The sequence below is a fragment of the Talpa occidentalis genome, unplaced genomic scaffold (genome assembly GCF_014898055.3).
Source record: "Talpa occidentalis isolate TD23 unplaced genomic scaffold, MPIMG_talOcc4v2.1 talOcc4.11, whole genome shotgun sequence".
Classification (NCBI taxonomy): Eukaryota; Metazoa; Chordata; class Mammalia; order Eulipotyphla; family Talpidae; genus Talpa; species Talpa occidentalis.
In genome coordinates, this window is record NW_023601104.1 from 41,655,786 (window position 1) to 41,671,157 (window position 15,372).

Genomic DNA, 15,372 nt, shown 5'->3' on the forward strand with positions numbered 1-15,372 from the left:
GGGGTTAAAAATGCTGGGTAAGAGGATAAGGGATAAAAGGAATGTAGGGTGACCAAGGAGAAAAGGTAGGAAGAGGGCACATTATGGTAGCAAAAGTGGAAAATAGGTAGGGGAGGTCAGGGCTGACAGGGATGGGAAAAAGGGAGTGAAACAAAATGGGAAAACAACAAAATACTATAGTAAAGTGAGGCAAGGGAGGCAAATCGAGCCAGCAAGGAAGAGGTTTGTGATCAGGAAGCTCCTGGAGAGGCAGATGACACACAGGAGATGAGAGGTGAGGTCCCCACAGGAGACCAGCACATGGCAAAGGGGACAGTCAACAATGATAGAAAGTTCCAAAGCTTCTCTTGCAAAGGTGTAAGAGGAGGTTGTCCTGGCCCTGGTGAGTCCTTGGGGGGGAGGGGGGAGACACATCTGCTCCGCCCCCCCCCCCTCCCAGATCTCTGATCACTGACTACCTCAATCATGACTGACAAGCAAACTCCAAAGTAGCCTGAAAAGGCCAGAAACATCCACGGGAACCCTGAAGGAGAGGTTATGGAGTCCTAGACAAGCAGAGCAGTCTGGCAGCTAAGGTGTGACACATAGTGACAGGGACGCACACGGAGAGGATCACTAGGCTGGGAAGGGTCACATGCAGAGCCAGTGACACACCGACCCAGAGACAGATGGGTGGAGAGAGTGACTGAGGCAGGATCAAGAGGCAGGGACACACGGGAAGAGGTCGCTTGGGCTGCGGGCGCAGCGGGACGCGTGGTGGAGTGCTCAGAAATGACCGGGCCGCTCAGAGAAAGGGGCAGACAAGAGCGGATGGAGAGTTGGGGGACCAAGAGAGACACATTTCACCTTGAATGAAGCAGTGGCCTCCCCTCACCTACTCGTACCTTTTAAAAAAAAAAAAAAAAAAAAAAAGGCAAAAAGCTCAACTTCAGGCGAAAACGAAGATCGAAGATTAAGGGTATCCACTTCCCTTCCCACCCCCTTCCCATGCCCAGCGCGCCAGCCCATCCGTCAGCCCGCCCGCCGCGGCGCCCCCCATCCTGCCGCAGGCTGGGGGCTGCGACACCCGGGCCCGCCGGGCTGACAGCTCCGCGCCCCTCACTCACCCGGCCTCCCCTTCCCTCCGGGACCCCGCGCCCTGCACAGCTTGGCGCGACCCGTCTAGGCGCTCGTTACCCTCCGTCAGTCCGGCCGGCTCCTCAGCGAGCCTCGCTGCCCGTCCTCGCCCGTCTCCTCCGCCGCCCTGCCTCTCGCGCCCCCGCGCCCCGCTCGCCCGCCCCCCACACCCCCGCCCCTCCTTCTCAAGCAGCGCCGGTCTGTCCCCGCGTCCGTCCGTCGTGCCCCCTCCCCCAGCCCCTTCCCGTCCCTCTCCGTGCCCGCCAGCGGCGGTCCCCGCAGCCTCCTCGCCCCTCCACCTCAGCTTCCAGAGAGCAAGGAAGGGAAGGAGAGAGAGAGGGCGAGGAGGGGAAGGAAAAAAAAAAAAAAACACACCAACCCAGCAGCATCGGAAATCGATGCACTTACACCTCAGCTGGAAGCAGGGACGGGAGTCGAACCGCGGCCGCCGAGCAGCGCGAGGCGGGGAGGGGAGGGGGCGGCTCTTGGAGGGGACTTCTTCGATGTGTTGATTCCTCTTTCCCCTCCTCCTCCCTCCCTCCAGCGCTCGCTCCGGGGCGTCGGGGACGGAGATGGAAAAAATAAATAAATAAATTCACGGCGGTGAGGGAAGTGAAGGAAAATAATCAATGCTATTTGGCTGCGGCTGAAGTGTTTTCCCGGCTTCATGAGGGGGTTTCCATTGATTCACCACGGGCCCTCGCTCGCTCCCTGCCTCCTCCTCCTCCCCGTCCTCCTCCTCCTCCTCCTGCTCGCCCGCACTCCTCCGCCTCATTCACTGGCTGGGGCCGAGGCGTCCCACACAATGGAATAATCAATACCCAGGCGCCCGGGGCGGCCCCACTGAGCAGGTGCAGCGGCCCGCCCGCCGCGGCGGATGCTGGGAGTTGTAGTCCGTCCGCTCCCGCTCCCGCTCCCGCGGGCGAGCGCCAGGGCAGCCCGGCGTCCTCGCGGGACCACCGGCTGGAGCAGAGCCCCGCGGGCCGGCCGGCGGGACCAGCCACCTGCCCCGCTGTGGCGCCGGGTCCAAGCCGGTGTCAGCAGAGAGAGCTGTCTCCTTTGAACTCTCTTCCGTCTCCTCTGCTTCCTGCCTACAGAAACCCTGCATGTGTTTTGTTGTTTTAAATCAGCTCTAGAGCAAGCCCTGCCTTTTACCAGCTTCTCAGAGCTGCCTGAGGCCTAGCTCTCTTTTTCACTCCCTCATTCCTGCCCTGTTAGTTCTCTTTTCTAATTGGGTGCTAGGACCTTCTTTTCCACCGCATTTACTCTTAAGTCTTTGAGAGCTTGTGTCTCCTCCATATGGTCACATTGTCCCCAGAGTTGAGTGGGGGGAGGGGAAGTACTTGCTCCTTGTCCTCATCTTCAGTTATTAGCTTACAAGCTCTTCTATCTTCTAAAACAATTGCTAAGATTCACTGGACACAGAGGGACAGTTCTAAGCACACACATATATATTAAGATGTAATCCTCATAACAGTTTAGAAAACCAGGACACTAACAAGTTAAATAACTGGCCCAAGGTCACACGGCCAATTAATGGCAATACCAGGATTCAAACTTTGATGATATGATTCCAGAGTCTGCACTAAGTTGCTATGGTCTGCTTCCAGAAAAAAAAAAAGAAGAAAAGAAAAAGACAAAACCCAGGAAGAAAAGGAGAAACTAACATTTTAACATTTTGATTCTCTATTATGGGAGTATGTTGTTGAATCATCACATAACTGAAGCAATCTATCTTTTACCTATGAGAAAACCAGTTTAAAGGAGTTGGAGTAGCTTCCTAAGGCCAAACACATTGAAAGTGAAGCTGGGAGTCAACCCCAGGTCCACTTGGCTCTGGAGCCTGGTCTTTCCATTACGCTGTTGCCTCTGCCCCACAAAACTGAACCTTATAACTCAGGTAAGCGATTACATCATCTATCTTTGGGCAACAAAACAGAAAAGCAAAGGCCAACCAGCCAAAGGAGTTAAGGGCGGGGGTCCCTCCCCTGCCAGCCCATTGGAATTTGTCATGGGGTGGGGACAGGGATGTATCCAAGTTCAAGATGCCATGTGTGGGGCCTTCCTCGTGGCGCAAGGGTTAAGTCTCAGTGCTATCACGCTATTGGCACTGCAACATGAGTTTGCTCCCCAGCCAGGGAGCTAACCCACATGACACAGCAGAACTCTCCTCTCTCCTGCTGCTCCCCTCAGCAGTCTATTTCAATAGATCTGTCTGTTCTGCTCCCCACTCTGTCTCTGGTGAAGCCGCTTACCCCCTGCACCTCTGGCCTACACCCCAGCTCTTGTATGCATAAATAAAAATAAAAATCTTTAGGGAAAAAAATGCCATGTGTGTAAACCAGTGTTCTCCCCACGGTGCTTCCCATGGGACGGTTTCCAGAAACATACTGGGGAGAGGATAGGTGTTATTAAAGAACCTGGCACTTCTACCCACCTTAGGAGGGAATCCAGGAGTTGGTAAGTCAGTGCTCCTCAGTAAGCTATATCATAGGGAAGATGGGATATATAGTTGCTGCCTCCAGGTAACCATAGTCCTCAGCAGGAATAAAGACAAGGATTCTTCTCTATTTTGTTTCCCACTGTAGTCAAAGGACCACCCCTACATTATCCTTCACAGATGGCTTGGTTCTCACCTTAAGTGGTTCAACCCAACGTTGTTGAACTTCACATGGTGTGAAAACAATATAGGCTTAGTAGAAACTGCAGTGGGATACTCTCTCGTGTTGCTGGGCAGTGGGTAGTGAGCAGCAGCTCCCAGTCTACATTTGTGTCCTGTGATAATTTCAACACAGTGTGGGTTTATTTGGACATACTCTCACTGAATGTCAAAGATGTGTATGTTTCAGAGATCTGATAAAGCCTGCTCAAGGGTCATGGGAAATTCAATAACCACCTCCTTAGTCAGGCACTGAAGGTCTTTTCCTACCGGTTCTTCAACTTTATTTCTAGCTTTTCCTCTTTACAGAATGGCCAGGTGGTCTTCAGCTTCTGGGTCTTTGCTCCTGCTGTTCCTGTCCTTATCTGTGTCTCCAACTGTTGAAATCTCCTCTAGCTCCCATCCAGAATATTAGGTCCTCCTTCCACAGACTATTGCCCACCTACCCTTTCCCTGAATATCCATGCCAAGATGTATTAAACCCTCTAAAACTCACAGTAAAGCAGTCTGTTATATCCTTTCTCTCAGCCCAATGCCACGGGGCTGCATTTAGTAGGCCTCCATAGTCAATAAAAAACTTCCCGGATAGTGTTCAAGCGTATTCCAGGTCCATGTGCCTACGCAGTGAAGGGGTTGGAGCAGGGACCGGGCCTCACTTGCTCTGCCCTACTCTCTCCACCGCCTCAGCTCAACTTTAGGTGGAGTCCCGCTGGCACGAATCGCAGCTTTCCTGTCACCATAGCGACGGGTGGGCGAGAAAGGAAAGCCTCCCTCAGGAACTACATCTCCCAGCATGCACCAGGACCCAGGGTGCCGGGCTCAGCCTGAGGCCTGAGACCCTGGCCGACCTCCGGGAGCCGCGAAGGGTCGGGGACGAGGAGCAGAGCGCCGCGTGATGGTTTCGCTCCTGGCCTCTATAATCTAGCCAGGTCTTTCGTCCCCGCCCTGCCCTCGGCCGCAGCACCACATCGGGCCTAACATGGCCGCTGGTGTTGGGACTGGCTGGCTACGCCGAGCCGGGTCCAAGCCGGGGGCCGAGACCTGCTCCCGGCATTCCTCGCGGGCGTGGCGCGGGCTCCCGACCCGCGGCGCCAGGTCCCGCGAGAGCGCGCCTCGGGCGTGGAGGTGAGACCCGCGGCCCCGCTGGCCGGTGCGCGGCCGGGCGGGCGGGGTGAGCCCAGGCGGTGCGCCCGGGCAGCCAGCTGTAGAGGGGGTGGTGTGGAAACACCCTCTTCACGGCCGTCTTTCTAGGAAGCCCTTGGATCGAGAGATCAGTGGTAGGCGTTGAACTGGAGTCCTGTCACTGCCTCGGAGCCGTGATACATCAGAGAGCGAGGGCTGAGGCAGAGCGAGCCTTGGAACCGCGCCCAGAGAAGTCAGCGACACTGTGTGTGACTCCTGAGTTCCTCCAGGGGTCTGTCTGTGCTAAGCTGCCCTGCGAGGCTGACAACCGTGGGAGCTCAGCAAAGGTTTCTTGATCGAGTGCAGGTAGCATGGCCCAGGGCACGATTGAGGTGGAGCGAAAGTTCGTTCCGGGGCCTAACACAGAGGAACGGCTGCAGGAATTGGGAGGCGTCTTGGAGCACCGGCTCATGTTCCGAGACAGCTACTATGACACCCCAGGACTGAGCCTCATGCGGGCTGACCACTGGCTGCGACAGCGAGAGGGCAGTGGATGGGAGTTCAAATGTCCTGGATCTGGCGGTGTCTCGGGACCCCACACTGAGTATGTGGAAGTCACAGATGAACCTGCAATTGTGGCCCAGCTCTGTGAGGTGCTGGGGGCTGAGGTCCTGGGAGCTGGAGGTGTGGCTGCTGTGCTGGGTCCACTGGGGCTGCAGGAAGTAGCTAGTTTTGTGACCAAGCGCAGTGCCTGGAAGCTGGTGCTGCCTGGAGCTGATGAAGAGGAGCCAGCGCTCAAGGTGGACCTGGATACAGCTGACTTTGGCTACGCTGTGGGTGAGGTCGAGGCCCTTGTGCACAGGGAGGCTGAGGTCCCAGCTGCCTTAGAGAAGATCCACAGACTCAGCCACATGCTTGGTGAGGAAGGACAGGCCCTTCTGTGCTTTCCTCCTCTGGATGTCCCCACTGGACCTCGTTAGTGGGGGAGGGTCTTGGCCAAGCTTTGAGCAATTTTCTAGATGACCCGGTTTACTTACAGTTGTGTCAAACTTGGTTTCCTCCCTTATACTTCCCATTTAACCTGGATTTAATCCTTCCATGTGTCTCTAGTCTAGACAAGTCATTTTTTTAGTTTTTATACCTACAGCCACTCCAAGTCGCCCTCAGTTCCGTTTGTCAGTTCTTTGCGTCAGTGCTTCCTTTCTCCCACTCTTAGCCTTGTTTTTACAGCCACTTAGATCCACATTTATTCTTTTAGCTTTCAGTGGAGGCAGGAACGTGGTGTTTATGTGACAGTGGGGCAAGCACTGGCAGGTTTTTCTATTCCTAGGCTTAGCTTCCTTGCAGACAGTTCATGCACATAAGAATGGGGCTGGGCATCCCATGGGGTCTTACAGCCCTGGAATGCTGCTCTCTTCTCCTCAGCATACATATGCCCAGTGCCCTGCTATATGCCCCCCATGCTGCCAGGCCCTAACGGTAAGACACCACATAGTGCCTCACCAAAGAGGCTAGAATTCTGTGTGAGTTCCAGCCCATGGTATTAGCTGCTCCTCTTCTTTGTGCATCCTCTGGTTTCTCTGTGTGTGCATCTCTGCATGTGCTTTATTACCGAGCTAATGAGCTTTGGCCTGCCTAAGCTTTGGGCTTTAATCTTGATTGGGGAACAGAAGCAATAACTGAAATAAATCACTACTGAAGCACCCTCTATCTTCATGGAGCCCCAGTGCCTCATCACCATTTCTTTTGCTGGAGGAGAGGCTCATGCCTGGCTTCCCAGCTCCACTCCTGCCTGAAGGGCCTTTTCAGGCCCACTTCCAAGGCCAGTAGGGAAGTGGGCTGGTGGGACATGGACGCTGGTTGGAAGGCATTCAGAACCCAGTACTGCGGCAGAAACAACTTTGGGGTCCTGGCCGGGTGGGCAGGGAGCAGAGTCAAAGCATTTGGAGCTCTGCCTTGTTCTCTGATTCTCCTTTTGCCTGTAGGTGTGCCAGCGCAGGAGAAGGCACCTGCCAAGCTGATTGTGTATCTCCAGCGCTTCCGGCCACAGGACTATCAGCGTCTGCTAGAAGTGAAGAGTTCCGGAGCGAAGCTGCCATAGGGCACCAAACAAGCATCCTGACAGTAGCCTGGGCTAGGGTGTCACTTCCTTGAAGGCAAAGAGAGCCTCTGGGTCCAATGGGGTTCATTCCTGGGGCTGGGTCTCTTCCCCAGGCTCCCTTCCCACAGTAACTCCTCTCTCCAGCTCTGCCTGTTCCTTCACCCTACCCTCAGCTATCCTTCCTTGAGCCCTCCCTGGCTGCCTCCTCTCCCTCATCCGTCAGATGCAATCTGTGGGCCGCCCCTCTCCCCTGGCCGCTAAGCAGCCTCCATTGATTTCCGCTCGTGTTTATAGGATTTCCACTTAGCCGTGATCAGTAGTTAAGCACAGGAAAATCCCTTGCCACCCCCCCCCTCCCTTGGTCGATGCCATTGATTCTGCCAGCGGCTCCTAAACCGCCTTACAGCTGAGTTAGAGATGAGGGGAGGCAGCAGGGATTTCCCTGCCTTGGGATGTAGGGAATAGCAGCAGGTTGGGGAAATAGGTGGAAATCCCTGTTAGAGACCTAGAAATTCTAGTTTGATTTTGCCAATGCGCCCTGCTTTATCCCAGACATGGGAGTGCCTCTTGTGAAAGTTTAGGGGCAAATGTGCTCCCTACCTTGGTGACGGGTAAAAAGAAAACCCTCCTTTGTTGAAATAGGCTCCTACTGCTGAGGATATGCACTTCCTCTGTAAGAAGGCTTTCCCCTTTGCTGTTATTCAGACTTCTCTACCTCAAATACATTCAGATTTGGCCTTTCCCCTTCCGGTTTATTGGGTTTTCATTATTTGGGGGTTGGGGGCAGGCCCTCAGTTTCTACAGTGGCATGCATGGTACCAGAGCGCCACCTGCTGGTAGCCCTGACGTGTAGGCTCCAAGTGTGCAGGCTGAGTTACTGCCAGGTCTCCATGGGCAAATTGTTCACCTCAAAGATCTCCTGCACGGACTGGCCAAAGTGGTTGTAAGTGAGGCGCAGCTTGAGCCGCAAGGGGACCTAGGAATAGAAGAGCATAGACCAGAGTTAGCACCCCTGACTTCACCTGTCCTGGGTCTTTATTCATAGGGGGGGCTCCTAGAGCTCACCTTGTTAGGATTGAGGATTCTGAGAAGCTGGGTTATTGGAAGTCCACTCTGAGCTGGAATTGTGTCCCCACTGGGGGCCTGTAGCTGTAGCTGTAAACTCTGAACACAGGAGGTTGGTCAGAGCACAGTAAGGCAGCTAGCTGGGCTCAAACAACCCTTCCATGCCTCCTCCTATAACTCCCTGAATGCTTCTCTGCCCTCGTCTCATTTCCACCCATATCCTCTACTTAGTGGCTTTTTCTCCTGGAAGTACCAGGCCATATCTGAATCCTGGTCTTATACAAACCTTGGGCACAGCGGCCTGGCAGATGAACTGGGTGATGTCATCCCCTGAGGCATTGGTAGCGGTGATTGTTATTAAGAGCAAATTAGGGGTTTCAGGGGGTCGCACAAAAGACAGATTCAGCTGTAGTCCTTCGCGCTCAAATACTTTGAGATTTGGGATGGGAGCTAGAGTAAGAAGAGAGAAGTAGCTCAGTATATGGGCTGAAGATGAATTCATTCATTTATTCATGGAATAAAAATGAAGTGAGCACCCACTGGGTATAGGGCACTGCTTGAAATGGTAGTGACAAAATGAACAAGATGAAGCCCGCATTGAAGCATAAGTCTCATAGGGGAAGAGACAATAAGAGAGAAAAAAACAAGCATCATTCTCACAGACTAGTTGGCGCTATGAACGAAATAAACTATGCCAGAGTAATTGGAGGAACTAACTGAAATAGGAATGGTAGGGAAAGGTATCTGACATTTTAGCTGAGGAGTAAGAATAAACTGGTTATCTGATGTACTGGGGAAAGAACATTCCATGTAATAAGAACATGAATTGCCTAGGACTTGAGATAGAGGTCTGAGGAGCTAGAAGGGGCCAATGGAAGGCCTAGTGGGCAAGTGTGGGAGACTGGGAGGAGATAGGGCTCCGCAAGCCCAGATTAAGACATCTGAACCAGAGGAAGACACTCAAGCGTGTTCAGGAGGGGACTGGAAGATCTACTGAACCTGCCATGATGGGAACTGATGGGGCACGAAGCAAGTTAAAGTGCACCTGAAACCTTAGTCTTTGACTTATAGATAGCTCATCCACCCATGACATGCCCCCTGCCCTTTGCTGAGGCCTACCTGGGGGTGGAGGCGCACAGGGAAGATCAAGGAGATGTACCAAGGCATCTCCTGGGGAGGGAGCCAGAGGTGGAAGATGCTGGGTCTCCCCAGAAGTGCCATCCAGGAGATCTAACAGGTCCAAGAGATTTGAGGCCTGGGGGAAAGGGCTGGGAGTGTCAGGGCTGGGAGTGAAAGTCTGACCAAGTGCTCTGCACCCTTGGGGATCCAGCCGCCTCACCTGGGGCTCCGCGGGGGGAGGGGTTACTTCGGAAAGTGGGGCTTCTTCTTTGCTTTCCTTTGTTTCCTCATCAACCTGAGGGCCACCTCGCTCCAGAAGAGGCATCTTTTCTAGAATAGCATCCCTGAGAGAAAGGAATGTGTATGTGCCTCTGAGGGGACCCTGGGCTTTTCAACAGAGTCATGTATGTGTGGCAGAGTAAGCCGAGGGTTCTGGGCACACGGTAGGTCACAGCACTCTCTGATTTCCTGAGATGGCGTGCTGTTGAGGAGCAAAGCAGCATGGAAGCCAGCTTAGTTTCAATGAACTGTGGGTGGGAGGTTCTGTGGATGAGAATGAGACCCTTGTATCCAGAGAGGGTCATTATAGAGAGGACTCTGGGGAGAGGGCAGGGGTTTGTGATGCTCGCTGTGCAGATCATACCTCATGTGGTCATACTTCCGGAAGAGCATGTTATACTCCACGGCCCGCTGCTGCAGCTCCACGTCCAGGCAGCTCCCGTAGATGGACACCACCTGGCGGATGCGGCTGGGCCACAGGGTGCTATGTGAGTTGGAATGGCAGCTTGCCTTGCCCTTTAGCTCCAGGACATGGTAGGGAAGGGGGAGGCCCCCAGAACAGAGAGAGACCCATGATACTTGGTTGACAGGAAGACCCTAAGGATTGGGGGCCTCCAGGCATGGAGAGAAAGTCAGACTGATGGGCACAGTGAAGGGATAATCTCTTACCGAAGGCACCAAAAAATGGGCCTTGGGGAGGCTGGGAACCTTTCTTACTTGTTGTCCCCACGAAACCGGGTGCTGAGCTTCATGAGGGCTGTGAGGGCGTACGCTCGGGTGGCTGGCAGGGACATATGGGACTGGAGCACCTTCTCCAGCAGTGCCAACACCTCCTCCTCTTCCACCTGCAGGGCAAACACAGTAGTGACTCTGGAGCCAGCCCGACCTCCCCTGACAAGTCTCTCCTTAGAGTACCCCCAATGTAGGTCTCACCTGAAGGGGTTCAGTTTCTTCACAGCTCCCCTCCAGCAGGAGGTCCCCGTATTCTCCGATGCACCAGGCTGCCACTTGGACCAGCGGTTGCTGTAATGGAATAAGAAACTCATCTGAGAGGCTGGGCTAGAGTCTGGGTCCTCTCTTCACACCCAGGCCCCTAGCAACGTGCCTTCAGGCTGTGGAGAGACAGCGGGGCTTAGAAGGGTAGGGAAAGAGGAGGGCCAGGACTGGGGAGCAGTTAAGTTAGTTGTTACCAGCCTCAGACCTGTCTCCTGGGCTGCTTCTGCCCTCTGGTGGCCAACCACCAGAACTGCATGAAGGAAAAGGGAGCCCTTCCCTTGAGGTCCCCGTGGATGGTTTCTAGCCACCACAGTTCACTAATATGAAAACGGGGCTATAGATGCTGGCCGGCACCTACTAATTTGCTCAGCATTTGAGGCAATAATAAAACCCAACTTAGCAGGCAGAGCTTTTTTATCTATCTCATTTGATACTAAGAGCTTGGGAGGTGGACAGGGTAGAAAGCTGAGTACACCAAACAAAGTCAGTCATCTGTGGTCACATAGCCAGTAGGTGCCAGAGGCAGGACAGAAGTCCAGGTGTTCTAACTTAAAAGCAGGGCTCTGTCCTTGAGTGTCTGTTGTGTGAAGTGTCTCTTCACACAAATAACTGACTTCAAGGGAGTTGGGAATCAGGTATAGGGAGTAATGGTCTGGGAGGGAGGGTTGGGAAGGTGATGGGAACAGTACTTGGGAGATGTCCTCTGCCAGGGCACTGTAGAGGCGGCGCACGGAGTAGGCATGTAGCTCGTGGGCACCCCCGATCAGCTGTGTCAGATTGGCCACGGCATCATCCCGTACATGGGTGCCTGCCTGGAAGGGGTGAATGTGGCGAGTCCGTGGATGAACCCAACCCTCTGCCACCCAGCTCAGACCAGCCCCAGCCTCACCATCGTCAGCACGTGCAAGATGGTATCTATGTGCCAGCGCTTGGTTGGGGCAAACCTAAGAGACATTTGGCTCATCAGTCTTGGTGCAGAGCCTCCCCAGAGTCCATCCTCTGTGTCTCCTAGGCACCTGTCACCTCACCTCTCCGCAGCCAGCAGGATGCCTGAGGCACAGTCTGCCCGAAGATCAGGGGGACAGGTCTCCAGAAAGCACTGTAGCTCTTTCATCATGGCCCGCACGTTGGAGCTGTTCACCAGAGCCAGGCTCAGTTCCAGGGCCCGCCTGGCAGGAGAAATGTTTTTGTACCAGGTAGCCCAGTTCACCCTGAGACTGCCTCAGACCCTTCCCTTTCCCAGACACCTGTCTCCTAAGTCTCTGCATTCCGGATGCCCTGAGCTGGTCTGGGTCTTGGCCACCAGTGCTGGGTGCTCTGCCCTGCCCTTGTGTTCCTCTGTCTCACTCACCGGCTGAGGGATGCGTCAGATTCCTGCAGACATTCTACCACAGTGGACCGGTGCCGCTGCACAGCACTGTGATCAGACTGCACCAGTCGCAGCAACGATGTCAGTGCCACATACCTGGCAGAGTGGAGAGGCGCTATCATGCCTTAGCCATCAGCCCCTCCCTGCCTTGCCCTTCCCTGGGTGTTAGGATAAGAGGCAGGTGGATCAGGAGACTCTGGAAGGAAGGCAGAGGGCCTGGGCTCAGTGGCACAGCCCAGTCAAACACCTGGGACTATTACCTAATGTTCTTGTCATTGTTGAGCAGGAAACGGCCAAGAATGTTGACAGCTAAAACCTGTGGGAAGCAGAGGTTGGGGAGTCAGGGCAGGAGTTACCTGCTCATGCAGCCATGGGCAGTATACAGCACAGCACAGGGTGAGAGACCAGGGCACAGGACCACTCTGGTCAGAGTTCGTGGGGGGGACAATAGGAGAGGCATATTGGGTGATACCCGAAGGCCAGCGGCAGAGTGGATGTCCATGATGGTCAGCACCGTCTCAAGCAAGACCGCGTTACCTGCATTTCGGCTGGTGTCTGTGTTGGTGGCTACCTGAGTGGATGGAGAAAAGGTGTATATATATATGGGGCTCTGTCTGCTCCTCAGGTCTCTGGAAGGTCTCCCACCTTGCCATCTCTCAACCATCAAACAAAGCTCTCTGAGCCCCCACCCTGCTATGTGCCCTGAGGGACGCTGTCGTTGTGGAGATCAGTCTAGAGGGGAATGTGGATGTGACTGTGGATTATGCACAATTATATGATGAATGGTCCTGTGAGGGATGCTCAGGGCTGGTGGGATCACAGAGTAACACACCTAAGCACTGCCCCCTCCCAGCCCCCACCTGGGCCAGCAAGTCATTCATGGTCTCACTGTTCTCCTCGTGGTTCCGGCCCAGAATCCGAAGCAGACGAAGTATCTGGACCTGAGGATGGGTTAAAAGTTGAAGGGAGGGGTTCAGAGGGTATGGAGTCACGGGCTGAGAAAAATCCCTCATGAGAGCACTGTGAGGGGTCTGACTGGTTCCAGAGAACTTTCCTGTCCCCTGGTCCCTTGGGTCCTGGGAGGTATGTGAAAGTGGGATTTGGGGGACAGGATTTTGTTACCAAACTGGATTTCCTGATCTTCAGGTATCCCCCTCCCTGCACTGCCTTGAGGTCACCTGGGCAATCCTGTGTCTGCCACTCTCCTGCTCAAGACACTGAGCCAGTGTGTGGGAGAGATGACCACTGGCCACAGGCTTATTGCTAAGCTCTTTGTTCCGAGGATATAGCAGGGAACTGGCCGCCCACCTGCAGGAAGGGGTCGCTGATTCCAGATATGCTGTGTTCTGCAGAATATCCTGTTGTCACCAGAGTCCGGAGGATCAGCACCAGCTTGGGTACCACCTGGAGGGAGGGCACAGCCTTATCTGGGGCATTCTTCCTAACTTCACAACCTTCGGCCCTGTTCCAATCCCCTGCCCCGCTTTTCCTGGCCGAGGGCCTGCCCCTGCACCAGCCCACCTTTCGAAAGTGCTTGAGGGCTGCAGGGCTTCGTTCGCAGAGTTCGGTGATCAGCGTGATGGTGCCCAGCAGGATGCCTGGGGTCAGGGTGGGGGAAGTGAATGGCAGCAGGGGCACAGGAGAGTCGACTGCGTGTATGTGTTTGTGTGCACTCACTGCCCTTCTCCTATGAGCTGGCGTTCACTATAGTCCCATTTTTGTTTTTTTAAACTTCTGTCCACAGAGCTGAGGACTGTGGCCTTACCGTGGTGGCGTTCATGAAGCAGTTGGGCACAAGGTGGGAGGAAGATGTTGGAGAGCTCAGGGACCTTCCGGATCATATGCACTGCAGTCAGGACAGCCTGCAGAGGTCGGGGGCTCAGAGAGAGCATGGTCTGCAGGATGATTCCCCCTCCCTGAGCACTACCACTGGCAAATGGGAGCTTCTGGAGGGAAGAACCTAGAGCCCTGATAGCTCACCTTTTTGCGCACATAGGGGCTGGGCTGTAGGAGCAGTTTCTCTACCTCGGTGGCCAGGTCTCGGCACATGTCGGCAGAGCCCATGGAGCTCAGAGTGCATAGGGCCAGGCCTTGGACTGCAGGAATCCCCTGGCTCAGGTCACTGCAGAGTTGGGAGGATGGTTAATGAAGACTGAGCAATCCAGTCCTTCCCACTACCTCCGGCAGGCAGCCCCCTAGGATTTCCCAGTTCCCCACTCTCCCATCTCCCTGATTTGAGTGCTTCCCAGAGCCCTCTCACTTCTTGATGCTGTTGGTAATGAGCAGGTGGGCATCCTGCCTCTCATCCAGTAGAAGCATGGCCCCCAGGTAGCCCACCCGCTTGTCTGTGAATCTGGGGGAGGCGATCAGTTTCAGGCACTCCATCTATAGGGAAGGGGGCAGACCAGGAAGGGGCAGGGATGAAACTGGAGGCACTAACAACCCATTTTCTCTCGTCTTGCTTAACACTAGGTTAACCTGTTTGGTGCCACAGCCCATCACCCTCTCCAATAAGAGCTAAGAGAGAGCTCTGGGTAGCTTCAAGGAACTAGGAGTTGAGAGGGATGGGAGATGAGAGGTGTCCTGAGGAGCCTGGCCAGAGAATGAAGGGTTCAGTCCAGCTGATGACCAATGGGTATTGTATTGGAGGTCTGTGGTGCATGCTGTGAAGGCTTAGAAACATCGTAGAATGAAAACATCCGGCACAAACAGGTGATTGCTTCCAAGCCCCAGTCCCCACTAACTACCCTCATCAAACTCAGAAGGGAGGCGCCCCAGCCCAGTACCTGTCCAAAGTGGGCGGGGTAGCCCAACATGTGGACGTAGAGCAGCTTGGCTAGCTGGCGGTGCCTGTGCAGAGGGTCCCCATCACGGAAGGAGGCCCGAATATGGGCGCACTCCTTTTGGATCACCTCCCGCTCCTGGGCCTGGGTCTTGGCCCCACGAATCTCCTCAATTAGATCTTGAAGCTTCAGAGAAAGCAGCACCATCCTGGAGGGCAGAGGACTTTAGACCTCTGACCTTGAGCACCTGGCCTTTCTTCCCAGACTTGCTGTGTGCCAAGATCTCGAGAGTGCAGGTCCCACAGCTATTCTGAAATTGAGCCCATTTTGACCTTTCCCCACGTGGGCCTACCAAGGCCGCCCCGCTCCGCGCTCGAGCAGATTACCCACTACGCATGCGCCCCGGCCCCGCGCCGCGCCCGCCCCTACGGAGCATGCGCCAGAACCCCGCCCATTGCCCTCCCCTCACCCCCGCGCCCCACCTGATGTCCCATCCCTGGCCCTGCCAGTGCTTTCCTTCCCCGGCCCGAGCTAGCGCCTCCGCGAAGCTCCTTCCCCCGTTCGGGTCTCAGGCGGCCTCGGCTCCCCATACCTGGACGCCGGCCCCAGCGCCAGCCTCACCTGCTTCTCGCGCCGCTCCTCTCCCCCCAGCGCTTCCTGGTGCAGGGCCGCGCGGGGCTGGCGCTCGGGCTCGGCCTTCCCTCTCCCCGCCCCCATCCCGGGACCCCGCCCCGCCCGGGCGCCGGGCTGAGCGCTCGGTTCC

At 55.1% G+C, this 15,372-nt stretch overlaps 3 protein-coding genes across 6 annotated transcripts in view; 1 reads left to right on the top strand and 2 right to left on the bottom strand.

Annotated features, from left to right (window-relative positions):
* Positions 1-4,824, bottom strand: part of ZFHX2 (zinc finger homeobox 2) — a 34,501-nt gene extending 29,677 nt beyond the window's left edge. Inside the window, exon 1 of one of the 2 annotated variants that reach the window (XM_037503092.2) lies at positions 3,554-4,824. The gene's annotated coding sequence lies outside the window, so the exon portion shown is untranslated. Of the gene's footprint in view, positions 1-1,524; positions 1,929-3,553 lie in introns of those variants that run through there. The other variant, XM_037503091.2, reaches the window with a different exon arrangement.
* Positions 4,825-4,922: 98 nt separating this feature from the next.
* THTPA (thiamine triphosphatase) lies at positions 4,923-9,328 on the top strand. The gene is made up of 2 exons (XM_037503097.2): positions 4,923-5,815; positions 6,883-9,328. Exons 1-2 carry the CDS (start codon positions 5,269-5,271, stop codon positions 6,996-6,998), a joined length of 663 nt encoding a protein of 220 aa, XP_037358994.1. The 5' UTR covers positions 4,923-5,268; the 3' UTR covers positions 6,999-9,328.
* Positions 7,681-14,973, bottom strand: AP1G2 (adaptor related protein complex 1 subunit gamma 2). 3 transcript variants are annotated; one of them, XM_037503093.2, is made up of 21 exons: positions 14,613-14,973; positions 14,087-14,211; positions 13,807-13,948; positions 13,592-13,688; positions 13,348-13,424; positions 13,135-13,230; positions 12,687-12,767; positions 12,299-12,397; positions 12,087-12,142; positions 11,809-11,922; positions 11,486-11,626; positions 11,347-11,401; positions 11,147-11,269; positions 10,395-10,484; positions 10,179-10,306; positions 9,826-9,930; positions 9,403-9,526; positions 9,183-9,318; positions 8,350-8,513; positions 8,064-8,162; positions 7,681-7,974 (listed from the first exon to the last, which is right to left on the bottom strand). In XM_037503093.2, exons 1-21 carry the CDS (start codon positions 14,814-14,816, stop codon positions 7,873-7,875), a joined length of 2,358 nt encoding a protein of 785 aa, XP_037358990.1. In that variant the 5' UTR covers positions 14,817-14,973; the 3' UTR covers positions 7,681-7,872. The 3 variants fall into 3 exon arrangements, with proteins under 3 accessions (XP_037358990.1, XP_037358993.1, XP_037358992.1); XM_037503095.2 differs by lacking the exons at positions 7,681-7,974; positions 8,064-8,162; positions 9,183-9,318 and having other exon boundaries at positions 8,427-8,513; XM_037503096.1 differs by lacking the exons at positions 13,348-13,424; positions 13,807-13,948; positions 14,087-14,211; positions 14,613-14,973 and having other exon boundaries at positions 13,592-13,649.
* Between the last annotated feature and the right edge of the window lie 399 nt (positions 14,974-15,372).

What these genes read in the sequence shown, in the direction of transcription:
- THTPA (XM_037503097.2), top strand. Translation starts at nt 5,269, where the DNA reads ATGGCCCAGGGCACGATTGAGGTGGAGCGAAAGTTCGTTCCGGGGCCT. An exon ending in CAGACTCAGCCACATGCTTG is followed by an intron (nt 5,816 to 6,882) that starts GTGAGGAAGGAC and finishes TTTTGCCTGTAG; the next exon opens with GTGTGCCAGCGCAGGAGAAG.
- AP1G2 (XM_037503093.2), bottom strand. Translation starts at nt 14,816, where the DNA reads ATGGTGCTGCTTTCTCTGAAGCTTCAAGATCTAATTGAGGAGATTCGT. An exon ending in ACTCTGCCGCTGGCCTTCGG is followed by an intron (nt 12,143 to 12,298) that starts GTATCACCCAAT and finishes TGCTTCCCACAG; the next exon opens with GTTTTAGCTGTCAACATTCT. An exon ending in CGGAAGTATGACCACATGAG is followed by an intron (nt 9,527 to 9,825) that starts GTATGATCTGCA and finishes CCTTTCTCTCAG; the next exon opens with GGATGCTATTCTAGAAAAGA.